This window comes from Leucoraja erinacea, chromosome 2 (genome assembly GCF_028641065.1).
Source record: "Leucoraja erinacea ecotype New England chromosome 2, Leri_hhj_1, whole genome shotgun sequence".
NCBI lineage: Eukaryota > Metazoa > Chordata > Chondrichthyes > Rajiformes > Rajidae > Leucoraja > Leucoraja erinaceus.
The window spans coordinates 47,690,969-47,713,157 of record NC_073378.1 but is presented as its reverse complement, the minus strand read 5'-3'; the positions used below and the strand labels follow the sequence as shown (position 1 = coordinate 47,713,157).

At 41.8% G+C, this 22,189-nt stretch overlaps 1 protein-coding gene across 1 annotated transcript in view; it reads left to right on the top strand.

Moving 5' to 3' along the window:
* ctnnal1 (catenin (cadherin-associated protein), alpha-like 1) overlaps positions 1 to 22,189 on the top strand; it is a 312,118-nt gene that overhangs the window by 222,614 nt on the left and 67,315 nt on the right. The window contains exon 5 of the mRNA XM_055656355.1: positions 8,509 to 8,598. Within this exon, the coding sequence (XP_055512330.1) occupies positions 8,509 to 8,598 (90 nt within the window). The remainder of the gene's footprint in view (positions 1 to 8,508; positions 8,599 to 22,189) is intronic.

Sequence of the window (22,189 nt, the reverse complement as noted above, 5' to 3'; positions counted from 1 at the left end):
AACCTTCTGACGTGGTAACAAGGAACGTTCATGAGGGCACTGCACTTGATATGGTCTATGTCAACTTCACCAGGAGACGCAAGAAACCGCAGATTCTGGAATCTTGAGGAAAAGGCAAAGTGCTGGAGGAACTCAGCGGGTCAGGCTGCATTTGCTGACCTGGAGCCTCTGCCCATTTACTTTCACAGATGCTGCCTGAGCACTTTGTGTTTTGCTCAACATTAGCAAGGCTTTTGACAGTGCCCTTCATGTTAGCTGTTCAAAGAAAGCCAAAGCCCATAGAATCTAAGGAAGATTGGCTATTTAGATTCAAAGTTGTTTCGGGAACATAATGCAATGGGTATTGGTTGGCTTTCACAAATGAAAGGCTGTTATCTGTGGGCTTCTCAACGGACTCACTACTTGACAATATTTTTCTGTGATATATATTAGACCAAAATAATAGGAGGCATGATAAAAAAGATTCTAGATAACATAAAGGTACTCGACTGTGGTGAGGAAAGCTTTTGGACTGCATGCAAATGTAAACAATGTGGTCAGTAGCGTAGAAAATAATTCAGTATTGTGAAGTAATGCATTTGGGAATGGGGATGCACACAAAATGGCAGGATATTGGGTGGTGTGGAGGAGCAGAGGGGCCTTTTATAGTATCTGACAAATTATGTTTAAAGGTAGCAAGCGATATCGGTGAAGTGATTAAAAAGAAGCGGTGGGTAGCTTTCTGGCGAGGCATAGAGTAATTAGAGCAGGAAGATTATGAAGGGACTATGTAAAATATTAGTTACGTCACAGTATAATTATACCGTTTTGTCACTAGAGGTAAAATTTGGTTGCATTTGAGAGCATGCAAAATAAAACTTAAAGATATTGCTGAATGGAAATATGGAGCCTTGAGGAAAAAATTAATATTACAGGATTGTTTTATTTCAATCGGAGGAAGCTAAGGAAACTTAATTGAGGTGTATAAAGCTCTAGGCAGAGTAAAGAAGAAGGGCTTATTCTCTTAGCAGAAAGTTGAAATGCAAGGGAGTGTTGATTTAAAGTAATTGGTTGAAGGTCTTGATGAAAGATGGAGATATCTTTTTTCCTCATCCACAGTAGATCCTGAACATCATTTGAAGTTTTGTAGAGGGGAAAACACTCATCACATTTAAAGACTTACATGGAGAGCTATGAACTGGTAGGGGTGGGACGAGGTTGGATTGTGACCCTCGTCTACCCCACCCCAACACTTACTACGAGCATAAAGTGTGGACAATAGACTATAGGTGCAGGAGTAGACCATTCGGCTCTTCGAGCCAGCACCGCCATTCAATGTGATCATGGCTGATCATCCCCAATCAGTACTCCGTTCCTGCCTTCTCCCCATATCTCCTGACTCCGCTATTTTTAAGAGCCCTATCTAGCTCTCTCTTGAAAGCATCCAGAGAACCCGCCTTCACCGCCCTCTGGGGCAGAGAATTCCACAGACTCACCACTCTCTATGAGAAAAAGTGTTTCCTTGTCTCCGTTCTAAATGGCTTACTCCTTATTCTTAAACTGTGGCCCCTGGTTCTGGACTCTCCCAACATCGAGAACATGTCTCCTGCCTCTAGTGTGTCCAAACCCTTAACAATCTTATGTTTCATTGAGATCACCTCTCATCCTTCTACACTCCAGAGTGTAGAAGCCCAGCTGCTCCATTCTCTCAGCATATGACAGTCCCTCCATCCAGGGAATTAACCTTGTAAACCTACGCTGCACTCCATCAATAGCAAGAATGTCCTTCCTCAAATTAGGGGACCAAAACTGTACACAGTACTCCAGACGTGGTCTCACTAGGGCTCTGTACAACTGCAGAAGGACCTCTTTGCTCCTATATTCGATTTCTCTTGTTATAAAGGCCAACATACTATTCGCTTTGTTCAAGAAGGAACTGCAGATGATTGAAGATCGAAGGTACACAAAAATGCTGGACAAACTCAGCGGGTGCAGCAGCATCTATGGAGCGAAGGAAATAAACAAAAATGCTGGAGAAACTCAGCGGTTGCTACACAAAAATGCTGGAGAAACTCAGCGGGTGCTACACAAAAATGCTGGAGAAACTCAGCGGGTGCTACATACTATTCGCTTTCTTCACTGCCTGCTGTACCTGCATGCTTACTTTCATAGACTGATGTAAAAAGACCCCCAGACCCCGTTGTACTTCCCCTTTTCCCAATTTGACGCCATTTAGATAGTAATCTGGCTTCCTGTTTTTGCTACCAAAGTGGATAACCTCACATTTATCCGCATTAAACTTCATCTGCCATGCATCTACCCACTCCCCCAACCTGTCCACCCTGCATTCTCATAGCATCCTCCTCACAGTTCACACTGCCATCCAGATTTGTGTCATCTGGAAATTTGTTAATGTTACTTTGAATCCCTTCATCCAAATCATTAATGTATATTGTAAATAGCTGCGGTCCCAGCACCAAGCCTTGCGGTACCCCATTAGTCACTGCCTGCCATTCTGAAAGGGACCCGTTAATCCCCACTCTTTGTTTCCTGTCTGCCAACCACTTCTCTATCCATGTCAGCACTCTACCCCCAATAATGTTATATGTGCCCTACTTTTGCCCACTAATCTCCTATGTGGGACCTTATCAAATGGTTTCTGGAAGTCCAGGTACACTACATCCACTGGCTCTCCCTTGTCCATTTTCCTAGTTACATCTTCAAAAAATTCCAGAAGATTAGTCAAGCGTGATTTCCCCTTCGCAAATCCATGCTGACTCGGACCGATCCTGTTATTGCTATCCAAATGTTTGGCTATTTCATCTTTTATAATTCACTCCAGCATCTTTCCCACCACCGACATCAGGCTAACTGGTCTATAATTCCCTGTTTTCTCTCTCCCGCCTTTCTTAAAAAGTGGGATAACATTAGCTACCCTCCAATCCACAGGAACTGATCCTGAGTCTATAGAACATTGGAAAATTATCACCAATGCATCCACGATTTCTAGAGCCATTTCCTTAAGTACCCTGGGATGCAGACCATCAGGCCCTGGGGATTTATCAGCCTTCAGTCCCATCAGTCTATCCAACACCATTTCCTGCCTAATGTGGATTTCCTTCAGTTCCTCCGTCACCCCAGATCCTCTGGCCACTACTATATCAGGAAGATTGTTTGTGTCCTCCTTAGTGAAGACAGATCCAAAGTACCTGTTGAACTCATCTGCCATTTCCTTGTTCCCCATAATAAATTCACCTTTTTCGGTCTTCAAGGGTCCAACTTTGGTCTTACCTAATTTTTTTCCTCTTCACATACCTAAAGAAGCTTTTACTATCCTGCTTTATATTCTTTGCTAGCTTACCTTCGTACCTCATCTTTTCTCCCCGTATTGTCTTTTTGGTTATCTTCTGTTGCTCTTTAAACATTACCCAATCCTCTTGCTTCCCGCTCATCTTTGCTACGTTGTACTTCTTCGCTTTAATTTTTACACTGTCCCTGACGTCCCTTGTCAGCCATGGTCATTCCTTTCTCCCCTTGGAATCTTTCTTCCTCCTAGGAATGAACTGATCCTGCACCTTCTGTATTATTTCTAGAAATACCTGCCATTTTTGTTCCACTGTTATCCCTGCTAGTGTATCTTTGCAGTCAACTTTGGCCAGCTCCTCCCTCATTGCCTCATAGTCCCCTTTATTCAACTGCAACACTGACACCTCCAATCTACTCTTTTCCCTCTCCAATTGTAGATGAAACCTGACCATGTTATGATCACTGCCTCCTAATGGCTCATTAACCTCGAGGTCCTTATCAAATCCGGTTCATTAAATAACACTAAATCCAGAATAGCCTTCTCCCTGGTAGGCTCCAATACAAGCTGTTCAAATAATCCATCACAAAGACACTCTACAATGTCCCTTTCTTGGGGTCCAGTATCAACCTGATTTTACCAGTCTACCTGCATGTTGAAATCTCCCATAACAACCACAGCATTACTTTTACTCCATGCCAATTTTAACTCCTGATTCAACTTGCACCCTGTGTCCAGGCTACTGTTTGGGGGCCTGTAGATTAGTCCCATTAGGGTCTTTTTACCCTTACAATTCCTTAGTTCTATCCATACTGACTCCACATCTCCTGTTTCAATGTCACCCCTTGCAAGGGACTGAATTTCATTCCTCACCAACAGAGGAACCCCACCCCCTCTGCCCACCTGTCTGTCTTTTTGATAGGAGTTATACCCTTGAATATTCAGTTCCCAGCCGTGGCCCTCTTGCAGCCATGACTCTGTAATTCCCACAACATCATACTTGCCAGTTTCTAACTAAGCCTCAAGCTGGTCCACTTTATTCCTTACTCTTCGCGTATTCATATATAGCACTTTGACCTCCGTATTCACTTCCCCCCTCGCACCGCTCGCAATTGGCCATTGTTGTCCATTCTCGAGCTTTCCTTCGTATTAATTCGAGAGTCTTTTGTAATTTTTCCTGTAGCCACTTCCCCTTCAACTCCATCTTTATACTCCCAATTTGTCAATCCCTCCCCCCCACTATTTAGTTTAAACCCATACATGTAGCCCTAGCATACCTGCCTGCCAGAATGTTGGTCCCCCTCCAGTTAAGGTGTAACCCGTCCCTTTTGTACAGGTCACCCCTACCCCAGAAGAGATCCCAGTGGTCTACAGTGGCAACATCCTTGTAAATATTATCTGCACGCTTTCCAGCTTAATGACATCCTTCCGATAACGTTGTGACCAAAACTGAACACAATACTCAAATGCAGCCTCAACCCGTCTGAAGAAGGGTTTCGGCCCGAAACATTGCCTATTTCTTTCGCTCCATAGATGCTGCTGCACCCGCTGAGTTTCTCCAGCTTTTTTGTGTACCTGCAGCCTCAACAACGTGTTTTACTATTGTAACACAACATCCCAACTTTATGTAGAAACAAGGAAATGCAAATTCTGGTTTACACAAAAGGTCACAAAGTGCTGCAGTAACTCAATGGGTCAGGCAGCAGTTCCGGAGAACATGGATTGGTGACATTTCAGGTTGGGATCCTTCTCCAGATTGATTGCAGAGGGAGGGGTGGGGGAAGTAAGCTGGAAGAGAGGCGGGGCAGTATATCTGCCTATCAAGACATCAGCTATCCCAACATTGTTGAAAAAACAATCTCAATGTTGTGAAACCATGTAGAATTGAACTGTTTTCAAACAAATCATGATTCAAATATGTACAAAGTATATTCTATGTATTCCTGTTGTATAATATTGGTTATTTTGATGGTATAATGACCAATTAAAAAGTTAGATACTTCTTTGATATATCCAAATTAGCTGTGGACTTCTTACTGAGATAACGTGATCTAACATGAAACTATAACTTGTTTTAATATGATTTCTGACAGTCAAAGTCCAGCTTTTCTTATCACGAAACTGCCCAATTTTATTTAATATCCTGAAGATGATAAAAATCTGGGGAAAATTTCATTGATTCTAACGATCAATATAATTTAGTAAACATGTAAAATCTAAATCTAGACTTTATCCAGAAACATTTTGCCATTGAATGACTCACTCATTCATTTCTTTAATTATTTTTGTGCAAATGAGTTTACCAGCACTGGTTGCTGTGTGGGAACAAATAATCTCTTTTTAATCATGTGTTTTCACTTGATACATTTTGAGTTTTGCAGTCGGTCTATATTATTTTTGGCAGAATTGTAAACAGATATGCAAGTTCTGAATGACATTGGCTGGGTATTTGATGGGTCAGCCAGCAGTGCATTGCCAACATATACCCACCTAGTGCCAGCAGCTTTGGACACATCCTGAACATTTTGATTGATCATTGCCTGTAGTTTTATGATACTCGGTGTTTGTTCTCTGATATTGTTTGCCAACTTTTACTCTTCCTTTGCAAATAAAATTTAATCAGGCTATTTAAACTTCAGCCTCCTTTGGCATAGTTCAAAGAATTTATAACCATCTAAATGTATTATTTACTTATCAGTGTCTCAGCAATTTGGAATGTTGTTTTGGTCTTTTGCTTCTCAATTACTAATCAGTTGGCTTTAAACTGACGACTTAAAGTGAAAAAGTGTCCTTGGATTTTTGAACTGCTATTATTACCAACATTAAGTGTATTGCAGTTTAACGCTGCATTATTTTGGAAAGGAACACAAATATAAAGAAATGTAATACTGAACCAGCACTTGTTCCATGCATATTTTATTGTTCCCCGGCAACCAACAATGCATTCTTCATTCCTCAGTTATATGCTTGAGGTAAACCTGTGTTCTAAACATATTACTCCCAGGAAAATAACTTTCATGTACTCTTTGTTGAGATTTTTTGTTTGTGTATTTAAATTTTGTTTCTAAATATTTTTTAAAATCTAGTTGTCAGTTCCATCTACAGTTGTTTTGAAACGGTAGTAACAAGAAACTTTTTCACTGTCAGTTATTGAGTTAATCCAGTGGATACCAATTCATTCTTTCTATAGAAATTTCTTACTTGTTGAATCATTTTATCTCAATCAAGACACAAGGTCACAATTGGTCTCAATGCCTTTGGGTTGGATTGGGCATTAAGTTGCAACATTTAAGTCTGTGTATATGTATGCCTGCGTGTACATATATGTTGAGAAGAGTATCAAGTTATGAAAGTTTCATATTTAAATAGTGCACATGGATTGTTGTTTGTGCAAGTAGGTGACCAAAACTTAAAGTGTTTCTGGATAGCGAAAAGGTAAGTAAAAGGGGAAAATAACATGAATAAAAAAATATAAATGAACAGTTTTGATCCACTATTAAACTGAATTTCATCATGGGATCCAATGAAATTAGTTGTATTGTACAGAATATTTTTTAAAAACGAATTTGTATTATTACATTAAATCCACTGTACAGTATATTCATGTTGAGAGTAAGATAAATAGACAATAAATAGACAAATCAAGATAAAGTGCTTACCTAGCATACAGTTTTTGCATTATTGCCTGGTAATAAAAAGCTACAAATCTTCGAATTGCAAGTTTAGTGCTGTTTCGAACAGAGTAATAATGGTTATGGTAGAGTAATGGTCATATTACTTGGTGCAATCTCTGGGAAGCTTTTGCTTACATTGCAGAGGGCCTAAGTTTGATTCATTGCCATAATGGCAATTTATTTAATTCCCAGAAGCAAGAATTTTTTCCCCCATGTCATTACTTTCCTACCTGTCTTAACTTTTCATTCCATCTTCACATCCAACAGACCAACCTCCACTAGCTTTAACATCTTTGGTGGGATGCTGCCACGAGGCATATGTTCCCCTCTTGTCCTTCAGCATTCCAATGGGACTATTCTTTCCCGTTTGACATATGGTATTGTTCTGTCCTCTTTCTATGGCACGTTCCTTTGCAACTGCAAGAGATGCCTGCCCTCTTACCATCTCTTTTTCTGTTATCTAGTGTCCCATATTATTATGATTTACCTGGTCTTCTGTTGATTAAATATTGTCTACTCAGTGCCCACAACATGGCCCCTTCTACTTTAAAGAGAGCAAATACAGGTTGGGTGATTGCTTTGCAAATGCTTCAGTCCGGAAATATGATTTTGAGCTTCCTGTTGCCAAGTGAGAAATTGTCCTTGAGTTTTTGAAACCGCATTCATCACCATCTCACTCCTGCTTTGGCCCCCCTGATCACTGTTTCCTGCACTGTTCTAAAGAAGAACGAGGAACATATCTCAACTAATACTGAGCAAATAACAGACTTCCAGACTCCATATTGAAGAAAGCAATTACAAATAATCTTCATTCTAGCTATTTTATTTCCAATATTTCTCCCAATTCTTTTGGTAATTTCAGATAATTGTACTGCATTTTAATCCCAATGCATTTGCTACCTTGTTACTTTCACCCTTTGCATTATTTAATCTTACTGTTTTTCACTCTGTCACAGACCTTACCCTTAGTTCTTTCCACCTCCCCTTTTCTTTATCTTTAAACTTGTTTTTTTTCCGCACCATTTTCATAAATCAGATGAATGTTTTTGACCTGAAACATTAATCCAGTTTGTCTACAGATGCAGTCTCACATTCTGAGACGTTCCAGCATTTTCTGTTTAGTTGAATCCAAAAAATAAAATAAAAAAACTGGTTTAAGAAAATAAGTGACAATGAACTTTCTGGATTGCTGCAAGATTGCAACGGCCTTTAGGGAAGGAATTACTTTGGTTTTGGCCACTCTGGTCTTAAGATGACTTCAGTCCCATGACAACAGACAAAATTAGTCTGAAATATCCTTGATAATCATTACATTGTTCGTTAGGATGGGAAATAAATCTTGGGTTTTTCCAACATCATGTATATTCCAAGGAATAAATAAAAAGGCAGTTGTTCTTTGCCAATTTTATTCATTACAATAAAGGTCACTGCCCTGGGTTTCCATCTATGATTTCCAAAGTCTTGCAGGATAGATAAGGGAACTAATTTTGTCTGATCTATTAAGTTAACATAAATTGTGTAAATATTCCATTTGTCCTATTTGTTTTTCAGGATTTGAAGGATGAAAAGAAGAAAGCGAGGATGGCAGCTGCCAGGGCAATACTGGAGAAATGTACGATGATGCTTCTCACAGCCTCAAAGGTAACTATCCTTTGGGTAATATCAGCCCGTGAACAACTTTCAGTGCTCATTTCTAATTGTTTATATGTGATTATTTTAAATCATTGAAGCTCCATGAGATGTGGCATTTGAATCATTTTGGCATGAAGCCTCCACTTTACACGGTAATTGTGATTCAGTTTATGGTGTCATGTCACTTGGCACCAGACACACTGCACCGATTGCCGTCCAGTTGATAAATAGGCTGCTCACTTCATAAAGGACAGGAAGAACTTTACTTTTATTGCTACATACAATCTTCTAACACTATTTTGCTTAAGATCTAGTTGACTATAGTATGGAGTAAAAAATCTGATTATTGGAAATTCTAAAGTTTGATCTGTTTCTGAAAGAAATAATGTTAATCTTGGTATTGTGGCGGCTCCTAAGGGTCGTCCCATTATACTGCCGAACCCCTCGGCACAGGAGTGGTGCAGTCCGGAGGCGGTCCTTAGCCGGAGGGTATAAAAGGCAGGGTTTGGGTGCCATCTTTCCCTGGTTTCGTCTTCCCCTGAACCGGGAGGAAATAAAGTAAAGTGCTTCTCAAACTGCGGACTACTTGTCTCATTTTGAGACCCACGCACTACAGTATTTTGGAATCGGCAATGTTGTCTCTTGCTCCTGACCTAGCAGAAAGTAGGCCACAGCGATCCATAAAAACATAGCATGCACATTGCCTCTCCTAACTCTGCTGGTCTATTGCTGGAGTTCACTATCTCTTGTGGCAGGAACCTTTAAGGGCGTGTCCCACTTTGGCGATTTTTTAGGCGACCACAGGAGACTTTGCCACATGGTCGCCACATGTTTGCCAGTGGTTGCCGAGGGGTCGTCTGCATGGTCATGAGTAGTTTCCTTTATTTCGCAACAAGTTGTAATGTCATTTTGGTCGCCAAAATTAGCGGGGAGATTTGTTTTGACCCAATGGATCGTAGCTTGTATTATCGTGATGTAGGTGTGGTGGTAGTAGGTTGCCAGGATGACGTAGGTTGTCGCCAGGTGACGTAGGTTATCGCCCGTGCCTACCATGGTGATTTCCATTGGCGACTACCTACGTCAACCTATGTCAACCGGCGACAGGTACCGGCGACCGAATTGTCTTCAGTTATTGCCGACAGGGTCGTAGCTTGTTGTAGGTTGTCGCGGGTGGACGTAGCTTGACCGGTTGTCGCCTGTGTGGTTGTAGGTTGTCGTAGGTGTGGTCGTAGGTGGATGTCCTAGTGGGTCGCTGGTTGTCCGTAGCTTGCCGTAGCTTGACGTCGACTAGGTGGTAGGTTGTTGTATCTTGTCGTAGACATTGTCGTAAGGGGATCCAGTCGCCAGTTTTTCGACGACCTGCTACAACTATCACAGTCGCCAGCAGTCACCTAAAAAATCGCCTAAGTGGGACAGGCCCTTTAGGAATCTGCCTCAAATACAGTTGATCCCGGCTGCCCTACCTTTCATTAGACCCTGTAATGTGGCCTTCGCTGTCTGCTAATTAGTACATTTTAAGGCTTTATAACATTTTAGTTTTATGAGCAATTTGTCTCTTTGCACACATAGCTCTTCCTTCAGACTCAAACTCAGCAAAATGCTGTTTTCAGGCAGTCGCTGGTTCCTGGAAGAGCACTGTTTCCTTGGTTATCAGTATTAATTCTGAGAAAACCTCTTGAATGCAGTTGAACACATGGTGAATAGATTATTTAGCAGAATGCTTTGTATAAATTTGTCCTTGGGGCTAAAGGTTGCAGCTGGTCCTGCTTCATTGGAGGAAATGGAGGAGGACTGGCCAAATGTTTGTGTCTTCCACCACAGTGATGAATGCTGTGGTGGATGTTTGTGTTACATTTTTTATTGTGGTTGTGTGTTCTTTATTATTGTATCGCTGCTGACAACCTAAAATTTCACCAGCCTGGCTGTGTGGTCATTAAAATACAATACAATACAATACAAAAAATGTTCTCATTACCCTCATCTCATGACATACTACATCATAATCAACCAAGCAATTTTTGTTCTCGCTGAAGAGGCTTCTTGTGCTTCTTTAATGACCCTTGTTTTTCTTTAACTGCTCTCCTTGCCTTTTTCAGTCACTATAAGAATGTGCTGAATGATTGAGCAGCTAACATGCTCTTGGTCAGCCTGTATCTCAGCTGTACAAACATGGAGACCATCATCTGTTGTCAAGTCCATCTGTTCAGCGGCCACACAGAATTGTGTACAAACTTAGCAGCCACTAATATCCTCTTCGGGCTAAACATTTTGATCAATAGTTTGTATCACAGAGCCCTTTAGATTCTACCAGCTGCCATCTTTTCTTGTCTTTCTCACCACGCTCACTTCTTTCCACTAGCTGTTGCATCCATCCCATGGATGTGGGAGGGGATTCTTTTCCCTTGAGTTTGTTAAAATTATATTTTGAAACTCTCATGCCTTTGGCTGTACATCTGCCATGATATATCTCCACCTCAGTTGCTCCTACACCTTTCAATGCTTTCAATGTCCTTACCTCAATTTAATTCTTATTTTCTTCCCACTTTTCCTTTCTTGTCACAGGCCCCAATGTTCACTGTCCCAAATCTAAAAAATATCTCTCCGCAGTTATCCTTTGTCACCTTCCTCAAAGCCAACTTTGTATCCAATTGCCTAGTTCTCTGTGGATCCTATGTGATCTCACCTTCCTGAACAGTGTACTATGTGGGACCTTGTCAAAGGCATTGCAAATTGACCTCATCAATCCTGTTTAAGAAGGAACTGCAGATGCTGGAAAATCGAAAGTAGACAAAAGTGCTGGAGAAACTTAGCAGGTGAGGCAGCATCTATGGAGCGAAGGAAATAGGCGACGTTTCGGGTCAAGACCCTTCTTCAGCCTGATGTGAGGGTGGGGAGGGGGCGGGAAGAAGAAAGGAAGAGGCAGAGACAGTGGGCTGAGGGAGAGTTGGGAAGGGGAGGAGAAAGCAGGGACTACCTGAAATTGGAGAAGTCAATGTTCATACCGCTGGGGTGTAAACTGCCCAAGCGAAATATGCTGCTGCTCCAATTTACGGTGGGCCTCATTCTGGCCATGGAGGAGGCCCAGGACAGAGGTCGGATTCGGAATTGGAGAGGCATTTGAAGTGCTGAGCCACCAGGAGATCAGGTCGGTTATTGCGAACCGAGCGGAGGTGTTGGGCGAAGTGATCGCCAAGCCTACACTTGGTCTCACCGATGTAAAGCAGCTGACATCTAGAGCAGCGGATGCAATAGATGAGGTTGGAGGAGGTGCAGGTGAACCTCTGCCTCACCTGGAAAGAGCTTGGGTCCTTGGATGGAGTCAAGGGGGGAGGTAAAGCGACAAGTGTAGCATTTTCTGCGGTTGCAATGGAAGGTGCCCGGAGAGGGGGTGGTTTGGGTGGGAAGGGATGAATTGACCAGGGAGTTACGGAGGGAACGGTCTCTGCGGAAAGCAGACGGGAGGAGATGGGAAGATGTGGCCAATGGTGGGATCCCGTTGGAGGTGACAAAAATGTTGGAGGATTATTTGTTGTATGTGACTGCTGGTAGGGTGGAAGGTGAGGACAAGGGGGACTCTGCCCTTGTTACGAGTGGGGGGGATGGTGGAGTAAGAGCAGAGTTACGGGGTATAGAAGAGACCCTGGTGAGAGCCTAATCTATAGTAGAAGAGGGGAACCCCCCCGTTCCCTGCAGAATGAGGATATCTCTGATGCCCTGGTTTGGAACACCTCATCCTGGGTGCAGATGCGGCGTAAACGGAGCAATTGGGAGTAGGGGATGGAGTCCTTACAGGAAGAAGGGTGGGAAGAAGTGTAGTCCAGATAGCCATGGGAGCCTGTGGGTTTGTAGCAGATGTCAGTCAGTAGTCTGTCACCTGCGATGGAGATAGTGAGGTCTAGAAATGGTAGGGAAATGTTGGAAATGGTCTAGGTGTATTTGGGTGCTGGATGGAAGTTGGTGGTGAAATGGATACATGCACAAAGCTACTCTGACTATCCCAAATCAGTCCTTATCTTTCCAGATACAAATAAATCCTGTCTCTCACAGTCCCCTCCAGTAACTTCTGCACCACTGATGTTGGCCTCATATGCTGCAATTCCCTGGCTTTTCCTAGCAGCCTTTCTCAAATAAAGCCACAACCTTAGCCATTGTTCTCTTTTCCAATATCTCACCCATGTCTAAGGAAGATACAAAGTTCTCTGCCGGAGCTCTAAAAATGTCTTCCCTTGGTTCTCACAACATATTGGATACACTAGGTCAGGTGCCAGGGATTTATCCACCTCAATAGATTCTATCAGATCAGCTACCAACTACATATATTGATGGAATTCCTTCAACTGCAACAAGGCCTCTGTCACCCACTCATTTAATATGAGTGTTTTGGTTGTTGTTATGACTTTGATGGACCTGATGTTGACATTGTCTCTAAATGAAGATTCTCCATCTGGTGAATGTTTGACACCCTGCTTCACCCAGATTATCACACTGTATCTTGAAGCAAGGTACTCCTGTTGTGTTACTCCATCAGCACGTACATTGATTAGCATGGTATCCTTTGGTGCTTTTTAAATACCTATCTCCATTAATCATTCTTTCTCTCTTTGAATCCCTCTCCCTTTCTTCTTCCACATCAGCTCACTTGCCATTTTCACAACAACCTTGCTGCCCCACATCGTCTTTTGTCCTTTCATCAGCATCCTATCAGGATGCATTACAATGTAGTTTGGCAACTGCTGTGTCCAAGACTGCAAGAAATTGCAGAAAATTGTGGACATAGCCCAATCCATCAAGACGATATGTGTGTTAAATTGTTCTGAATAAATTTATAGGTCTACTGATACATCTGTGAAATGTAAATTGTGTAATGTGAATCTAGATTATGTGAAATGTAAATGATGGTATGACAGTGGTATTGTGCTTATTTGTGATGACCCAGTTTGAGTGAAGAAGGAGAAAATTAAATTAAATACAAGAGGTTAAAAACGAGACTAGAATTGAGTGAATTTAGATCACTGTTGGAGAAGATGGAAATTAATTGCATGCAACGTGAGCATAGATGGAATGAATGAGGTTCAATATCTGGACCTCAATAGCCAACGTAAATTATTATTTTGGAATGGAAATCATGTGTTGATTTAAAAAATAATAATATTTCAAATTAGTGTGGAAAGGAGAATTAGAAAAGTAAGTTATATCAGTTGCTTTTGATTTGTTAATCATTTTAATCGATGAAATGGAAAGATGTATTTTTATGATCAGTGTTTTGAAAAGCAGTGCAGGTTCTTTCAAGGAAAATAACACCCTGACATGTGATAGTTGCTATGCAAATCAACGTTAGCTACACACCAGTAACCAAGTAATTGATTTATTAATTTCACGCCTTTATTCAGAAAGTCACCTGCCAGCACTGCGTTGGATAATGCTTTTGATCTCCATTAGCCCATTAGAGGGGTAGGCTATTTCATGTTGATTGCATGACTTCCTTCAGATCAGTCAGCAGGTGGGCTTCCAGTAAATGTTTATGGCCACAGGGAACTATTGATGGAATTGTTCAACCTTGGACACATGAGACAGAATGACGAAGGATATATCTGTGTCTATGGTGAAAAAATCATCAGGCCCATGACCTTGTGCACACCATTCCAAAAACAGTGATATGGTTAATTGTAGGAAGACTGTGAAAAGCACAGACAAAAATCACTGAATTAGCATCATAGAGTCATAAACATGGAAACAGCCCAACGTGTCCATGCTGACCAAGATGCCACATCCAAGCTAGTTGCATTATGCCCCTATCCCACTTAGGAAACCTGAACGGAGACCTCTGGAGACTTTGCGCCCCACCCAAGGTTTCCGTGCGGTTCCCGGAGGTTGCAGGTGGTTGCCGGAGGTTGCAGGTAGTGGAAGCAGGTAGGGAGACTGACAAAAACCTCCAGGAACCACACGGAAACCTTGGGTGGGGCGCAAAGTCTCCAGAGGTTTCTGTTAAGGTTTCCTAAGTGGGACGGGCATGAGCCTGAACCAGGTCCATATCCATCTGAACCTTTCATATCCATGTATCTGCTCAAATACTTTTAAAATGTTGTTATTGCACCTACCTCAACTGCTTTATCTGGCAGCTTATTCCATATATCCACCACCCTTTGTGTGGAAAAAGCTGCCATTCAAATTCCTATTGAATCTTTCCCCCTCTCACTTTAAACCTGTGTTCACTAGTTCTTGATTTCTCGACTCTGGGGAAAAGACTCTGCATTCAACCTATCTATTCCTCTCACAATTTTATACACCTCTAAGTTTACCCCTCAGCCCCCTGCGCGCCAAGGAAAAAAGTCCTGGCCTACCCAACCTCTCTCTGAAGCTTAGGCCCTCGAATGCTGACAACATCGTTGTAAATCTTCACTGCATTTGTTCCAGCTTAATGGCATCTCTCCTATAGCAGGGTGACCAAAGCTGAACACAATATTCCATGTGCATTCTTATCAACATGTTGTACAACTGTAACATAATGTTCCAACTTGTATACTCAATTCCCAGACTGAAGAGGGTCAGCATGCCAAAAGCTGCCTTCACCACCTTATCTACCCGTGACGCCATTTTCAGGGACTATATATAGCGATGTTACAAAACGTACCTTCAGTGGCGCTGCAGTTCTGCCACTGACCGTGTGCGCGACTTTGGCGCCTTTGAAGGGGAGGGTGGGGGGGGGGGGGACAGGATTAAAATGCCATTTTGTACTGCCTGTCTGAGGCGGATTTCCTCGGGCTGCTAGCTGCTGATGAAAAATCGATCGGACTTCCGTTCGTGCTATATATATTTTTAAAATCGCTGGACAATTTAATATTTGGATTAAAATAAACGCATTCAACACCTACAATGTGACGGATCGCAAGAACGGGACAAAACAAAGGGTAAGTCGTTTATTTTACATATAATCGTGCTTCTTGGGATAGCTTTAATCTAATTTTACGTTGCAAACATGTGATTTGGGCCCCATACGAACCGGCAGTATTTTTACTGCTGATATGGAGTTTAAATTTACCGCATATACAACGTTCCAATCGATCGCATTCCAGAAGCAAGATGATTAAAATGCCCATTTTTTTGGACAATCATGTCATAAGCCGTCCAAATTGTCTATATTTTGTGTTATTCTCTCTCCATGATCGTACTGTTTAAACTAAATATTCACAACAGTTTGAGTCACATGTATTGTGCAAAAAACAATAATTTTGATTATATTTTGAGAGGATGGTACTGGATTAATTTATGGGAATTAAACATTAAATTCCTTCCATCTGGCATATAAATTCATGACAGTGAGATTTTAAAATCATGTTATATTGTGAATTCCTGTGTGAATGGGATTAGTTTGTTATTTGGATACTTAGGCTATTTAATAGAATTATCAATTTCTTAAGAAATTGAATTTACAGGACATTCTTAATTAGTCAGAAAGGCATGTCAGCGTGGTTTGAAGAGCAAAAACCAGTAGTTTACAATGCCAAAATTGAAAAGTTTAGGATAGAGGACTGAGTTGCTTATTGGTTACAATCTGAGGAGTATGATGATGCTACTGATGTACCAGCTAGCAACTGATGTACCAGCTAGCAACTGATCTTCTCCATAAAGACTTGGTCTATTGCTAGAAATTGTAATTTATTTACCTATCTGTTATGGACACAGCATATTATACAATAATATTAAAGTTCTGATCTTGAGAATATCACATTTTTGAATTTTCAAGGCAGTCACAACGGTCAATTTTGTAATTAGCTACAATTAGGTAATTAACTAATTATATGCTTTCAGGTCATCCATGAAATATGTTTTATATTTGTTTCAGAATGCTTCAATCTATAATAACTGAAAATTTCATTCGGTTCTCTTAATTTTTAAGAAAGTTATGGGCTTTTGACTGTCCTCGATCACAACTTTTGTGTTAAGTCAATGGAAAAGCAATAGGAAACAAGATGCTAATTTCTGAGTATGAAAATGGCCATAACTTGTTTAAAACTGAAGATATGAAAGTGAATTAGGTGTCAAATTAAACTTTTTAAGCTTTATCTGATGGGATAATTTGCAGACCTGATTTTTTAAATCTCAAAATGTTGTAACATTGCTACTATATACTTGTACTCCTAGATCCCTCCACAATACAACACTCCAAAGTGTCCTACCATTCACAGTGAAGGTCCGTCCCTCATTTGATTTTGCACAATGTGACGCCTCACACTTTTCTGAAGTAAACTCCACTTGCCATTCGTCGGACCACTTGACTCACTGTCTATTTTCCTGCCATTTGCAAACTTAAATTTTCTGGGAAGCTCCTGAAACTCTTGGGAACATTTGTAAAACCCGTAAATTGACAATAAATTGTTGAACACAAAGTCGCTGGTAATGATCAGTTCTGGTAGCTCAAGTTGATGGATGTTACCAGCTGAGTATTTGACAGGTTGTTACCAGGGCCTCTACATGTCACAATAATTATAACATCTTTGGAGCTTGGAAGAATTCTTTAATGTAACTGAGTTGTAATAAAAGGCAATTGGGGCTGTAACCTTTGTTCAGGTGTCAGTTTGATTCTAGAAAGGGAAATGATTGAATGTCACCATAGGAAGAGGATAAACTAGTTAATAGGAATGGAAGGTCTTGTCACTCTTTATCTTTACTCTTCCTAAAACCCTGCGTCTTTTAAATTGAAATATTAAAAGTAAGTTTATCCTGTAATTTAGACCTGTAGTTGAAAACAACGTGTTAATAAACGTCTGAAGAAGGGTCTCGACCCGAAACATCGCCTATTTCCTTCGCTCCATAGATGCTGCCTCACCCGTTGAGTTTCTCCAGCATTTTTGTCTACCTCCTGTTAATATTGGTAAATCGCTGGATCTTGAGAAATTAGGCAACATAAGACGGTATAAAATAACTTGGGGGTGCGACAGTAAATGCCAGCCTTGCCAGTATTGTTCAAATAATGTGAATAAATAAATTAAAATGAACGTTTTTTGTATGATAATATAATTTGTTAAATTAAGTCAAAGTTAAAGATTACAAAACAGTAAGTTGTTTTTCCAATTGCCAGAAACAAATGGCAAAATATATAAGTGTTACTTAAGAGAATGCCTTTAACCATATAAACCATATAACCATATAACAATTACAGCACGGAAACAGGCCATCTCAGCCCTACAAGTCCGCGCCGAACAACTTTTTTTCCCTTAGTCCCACCTGCCTGCACTCATACCATAACCCTCCATTCCCTTCTCATCCATATGCCTATCCAATTTATTTTTAAATGATACCAATGAACCTGCCTCCACCACTTCCACTGGAAGCTCATTCCATACCGCTACCACTGTCTGAGTAAAGAAGTTCCCCCTCATATTACCACTAAACTTCTGTCCCTTAATTCTGAAGTCATGTCCTCTTGTTTGAATCTTCCCTATTCTCAAAGGGAAAAGCATGTCCACATCAACTCTGTCTATCCCTCTCATCTTTAGGAATCTTTAGGAATAGGATGCAATCAAAATATGAAGTAATGAAAGGTAATTGTTCAGACAGATATTGAAAGTTATTTCTGCATATGTACAGTAGGATACACCAGCCAAGTGACGCATTGGTTTACATTTGAATTTACTTTGAAGAAAACACTTGGAAATGGTGCAGGAGCATCATTATGAATAGACTTTCTCTCACTGTAAGAAACAAAAGTAATGGGGTCAATTTTAATTTATTAGAAAGCAAAATGTTTTAGGCAACGATTTCTAAAATTGATGACACCAGCTTGTGAAAAGTGTGGGTTGAAAGGTCTCATTATTTCATATCACATCATTTTCGTCACGTAAGCATCTGCATTTGTTATTGACATGATTTATCACATCTTAATATTATAATGGAGAATAAAGAGGGTATTCTATTTAACTCCAATATCATAATGCTGTAATGCCTCAGAGGGCGGTGGAGGCGGGTTCTCTGGATGCTTTCAAGAGAGAGCGAGATTGGGCTCTTAGAAATGGCGGAGTCAGGGGATATGGGGAGAAGGCAGAAACGGGGTACGGATTGGGGATGATTAGCCATGATCACATTGAATGGCGGGGCTGGCTCAAAGGGCCGAATGGTCTACTCCTGTACCTATTGTCTATTGTCTATTGTTGGAAAACTTAAAAAACTTTTGGAGAACTTTCATCTCTCTCGCACCCATGATACTGATGACCAGGACAATCAAAACATCTCAAATGGCATATAAACCTTAGTTTTTAGGACCTATTGAGTCAGAACTCTCTCAAACACCCAAAATAACAATCCTGTTGCTGATGTCCAAACTCTGCAGAAGCAGAATTATTGTGGTTAGGTGATGGAAACTTCCACTATACTGAGGAAATAAATCTTGAGCTGAAGGTGATTGGAACTGAAGAAAATGACTTTTGTTCCCAACTGGAGGATTTTGTATATGAAATATGATTTTCTTCAAAATGTTAGTCCTCAAGAGAAGATTCTGAAGAAAATGTTGGAGCTTTTACAGCAATATTTCACTCTTGTCACCAGAACAATTGTTTTTGAGTGATAATGATCACTGTATAATAGTCACTCTGTTTCGTGTGCTTTAGGATTCTAATCATGTGATAGCAATGACTTTCCAATATGGAAGAAAGTTATTCTGATAGTTCTGAAGTTGTAAGCGCCCAACATTACTGATTGGGTACCTGAATGTGATCTGGTACCTGTAAAATTGTAAATTGTTCCAGTGACATACTGACAGAGAGACTTACAGCATGGAAACAGGCTCTTTGGCCCAATTCTTCCATGGCGACCAGGGTTACCATTTAAGCTAGTCTCATTTGCCTGAGTTTACCCATATTCCTCTAAACCTTTCCTGCCGTGTATCCGTTAGAAAACCTTTTTAATACTGTATTAGACTAAGTGGGACCCATTGGGTCCCAGTCACACGGGATGCCTGGTCCCCCAACGCAACCCATTCCCCAATGCAATATTCCACCACTCACCCGCTCCCCCAATGCAACCCGTTCCCCTAATGCAATATTCCACCACTCACCCATAGCCCCTAACTGCAGAGGTACGGCTCATTTCCCCTCATCCCCCAGCACTCCCTCCCCCTCTTCATGTGTGGGTGGGGGGGGGGGGGGAGGTGGGGTGTGAGTGGGCGGGGAGGTGTAGGAGGGTGGGAGAGGGTGGTGTGGGGGGATGTTGGGGGGGGGGGGGGGGGGTGTGGCAGGAGGGTGTGGGGTGGGAGGGGAGGTGTGTATGTGGGCGGGAGGGGTGTGGGGGGAGGAGGGATGTGGGAGGAGGGAGGGGTGTGTGTGTGGGCGGGGGGATGTGGGGGAGGGGGATATGGGCGGGAGATGTGGGGGAAAGGGGGTGTGTGGCTGGGTGGGTGTAGGGTGGGAGGGGGGGTGTGTATGTGGGCAGGAGCGGTGCATGAGGGGGGAGGAAGGATGGGGGGGGGGGGGGGTGGGGATGGGGAGGGGGGGGGTGTGGGGAAGGGAAGGATGTGGGTGTGGGGGTGGGGAGGAGGGGTCGGGGGAGGAGGGGGTGTGTGGGCGGGGGGGGTTGTGGGGAGAGTTGTGAGCTGGGGGGTTGTGGGCGGGGGGAGGGGATGCGTGGGGTGGGGGGAAGGGGGTGTGTGGGAGGGGGCTTGCGTGGGCGGGAGGGGTGGGCGGAGGGGTTGTGGGGGGAGAGGACCTGCCCAACCTCTTCCTATAGCTCAAGCTCTCGAGTCCTGGCAACATAATTGTAAATCGTCTCTGCACTCTTTCAAACTTAATGTCATCCTTCCTATTGTAGAGTGACCAAAACTGAACAAACTACTCCAAATGATGCATCACCAATGTCTTGTACAACTGTTACATAACTTCCCAACTTCTATGCTCAATACCCTGACCGATGAAACCCGATGTGCCACAAGCCGCCTTTACTCTATCTACCCGTGAAGTCATTTTGAGGAAACTATGTACCTGTACTCCTAGAACACATTGCTCTACAAAATTCTCCAGGGTCCTACCATTCACTGTGAAGATCATGCCACAATTTAACTTCCCATGATTTGACTTGTCTGCATTAAACTCCAACAATCATCAATTTACTACATGAGTATGCTAACATTTAAAATAAATCTAAATTCCGTCTTTGTGTCCTGTTCCTGATCTAATTCAGGCCACAGAGTTCACTGAAATACTCTACTGTGTAGTTGACAATCGCAGTCATCAAATTTCATATGAGAAACCTGTCATATCCGTCTGTTTATTTTGTGAAGGGGCTGAAATATGGTTATCTGACTACCCCTTACATTTTCACTTGCTTCCAGTCACTAATATAATTTCATCATATGCTGGAAAAAATATAATTTCCGTTTTTGTGTTTCTAATTTCATTTCAATGTTCACGGCTCTATGTAATTGATCAAAATCAGTTCAGATAAGGCTTCACTTTGAAATGATTTCATGGTGTGTTTAGGTTGGTTCCACAATGGTTTTGTGCTCCTGTTCCTAAAGGTTTTGCTTCTAAATTTATTCTGTTAATCTTTATGTTCCTTGTGAATTTGATTTTTTCGCTCTGCTTGCCACTGGGTTTGATCCTGACTATGGGTGCTGTCTGGATGGAGTTTGTACGTTCTCCCTGTAACCATGTGGGTTTTCGCTGGGTGCTCCGGTTTCCTCCCACACTCCAAAGACATGCAGCTTTCTAGGTTAATTTGCTTCAGTAAAATTGTAAATTGTTCATGGTGGGTAGGATAGTGTTAATATGCAAGGTGATCGCTGGTTGGCGCAGTCTCTGTGTGCTCAAGGACCTGTTTCCGCACTGTATCTCTAAAGTCTAAAGTCTAGCTCCAATAACCTTTACCAAAATGAGGCAACACGATACTGCACAGGCGACTTAAAAATAGTTCAACAGATGTCCAGTGCCAGAGGAGGGAGAATTTGAGGACAGTGATCAAATTACTACAGGACTATGCTAAGATTTTGTGTAAATGGAAAACTTATCTAAATCATAAGTTTGCAAGGAGTGAAATTGGATAAGCAGTTAGCAAATTTCCCTTTTTGTTTTAATTATTTTAGTTTGTCAGCCAGGGTCATTTGATAGCATATTCTGAGTAAGGAGATAATGGGTCATTCTCCTGGGATCAAGTGCATTCCTGCAGGAATTTAACACAACAAATATATAGGCTGACTGTCCAGTGCATTATGGAGGGACTGCTATATTATCGGAAGTGCATCTTTTGGATGAGATGATCAACTGGGTTCCTTTGTGCTTTGTGCATTGGATTTTAGTAAACCAATGACAGGAGCTTCAGGAGAGACAGGAGTGAGGGAAAAAGAGGAGGGGGTTGCATTGTTGGTTAAGGAGGATGCCACGGCTGTGTTCAGAGGCAACATTACGGACAGTTCGTCTAGTGAAATTATATGGGTGGATCTGAGGAACATGAAAAGGTACTACAGACCCCCGAATAGCCAACAGGTGTTAGAAGAAAAAAATGTGCTGGGAGATTGCAGACAGCTGCAGGTCAAATAAGGTTGTTGTAGCAGGGGGTTTTAACTTTCCCAAAAATCATAGCGTTAAGGGTTCAGATGGGGTGCAAGTCCTCAAAA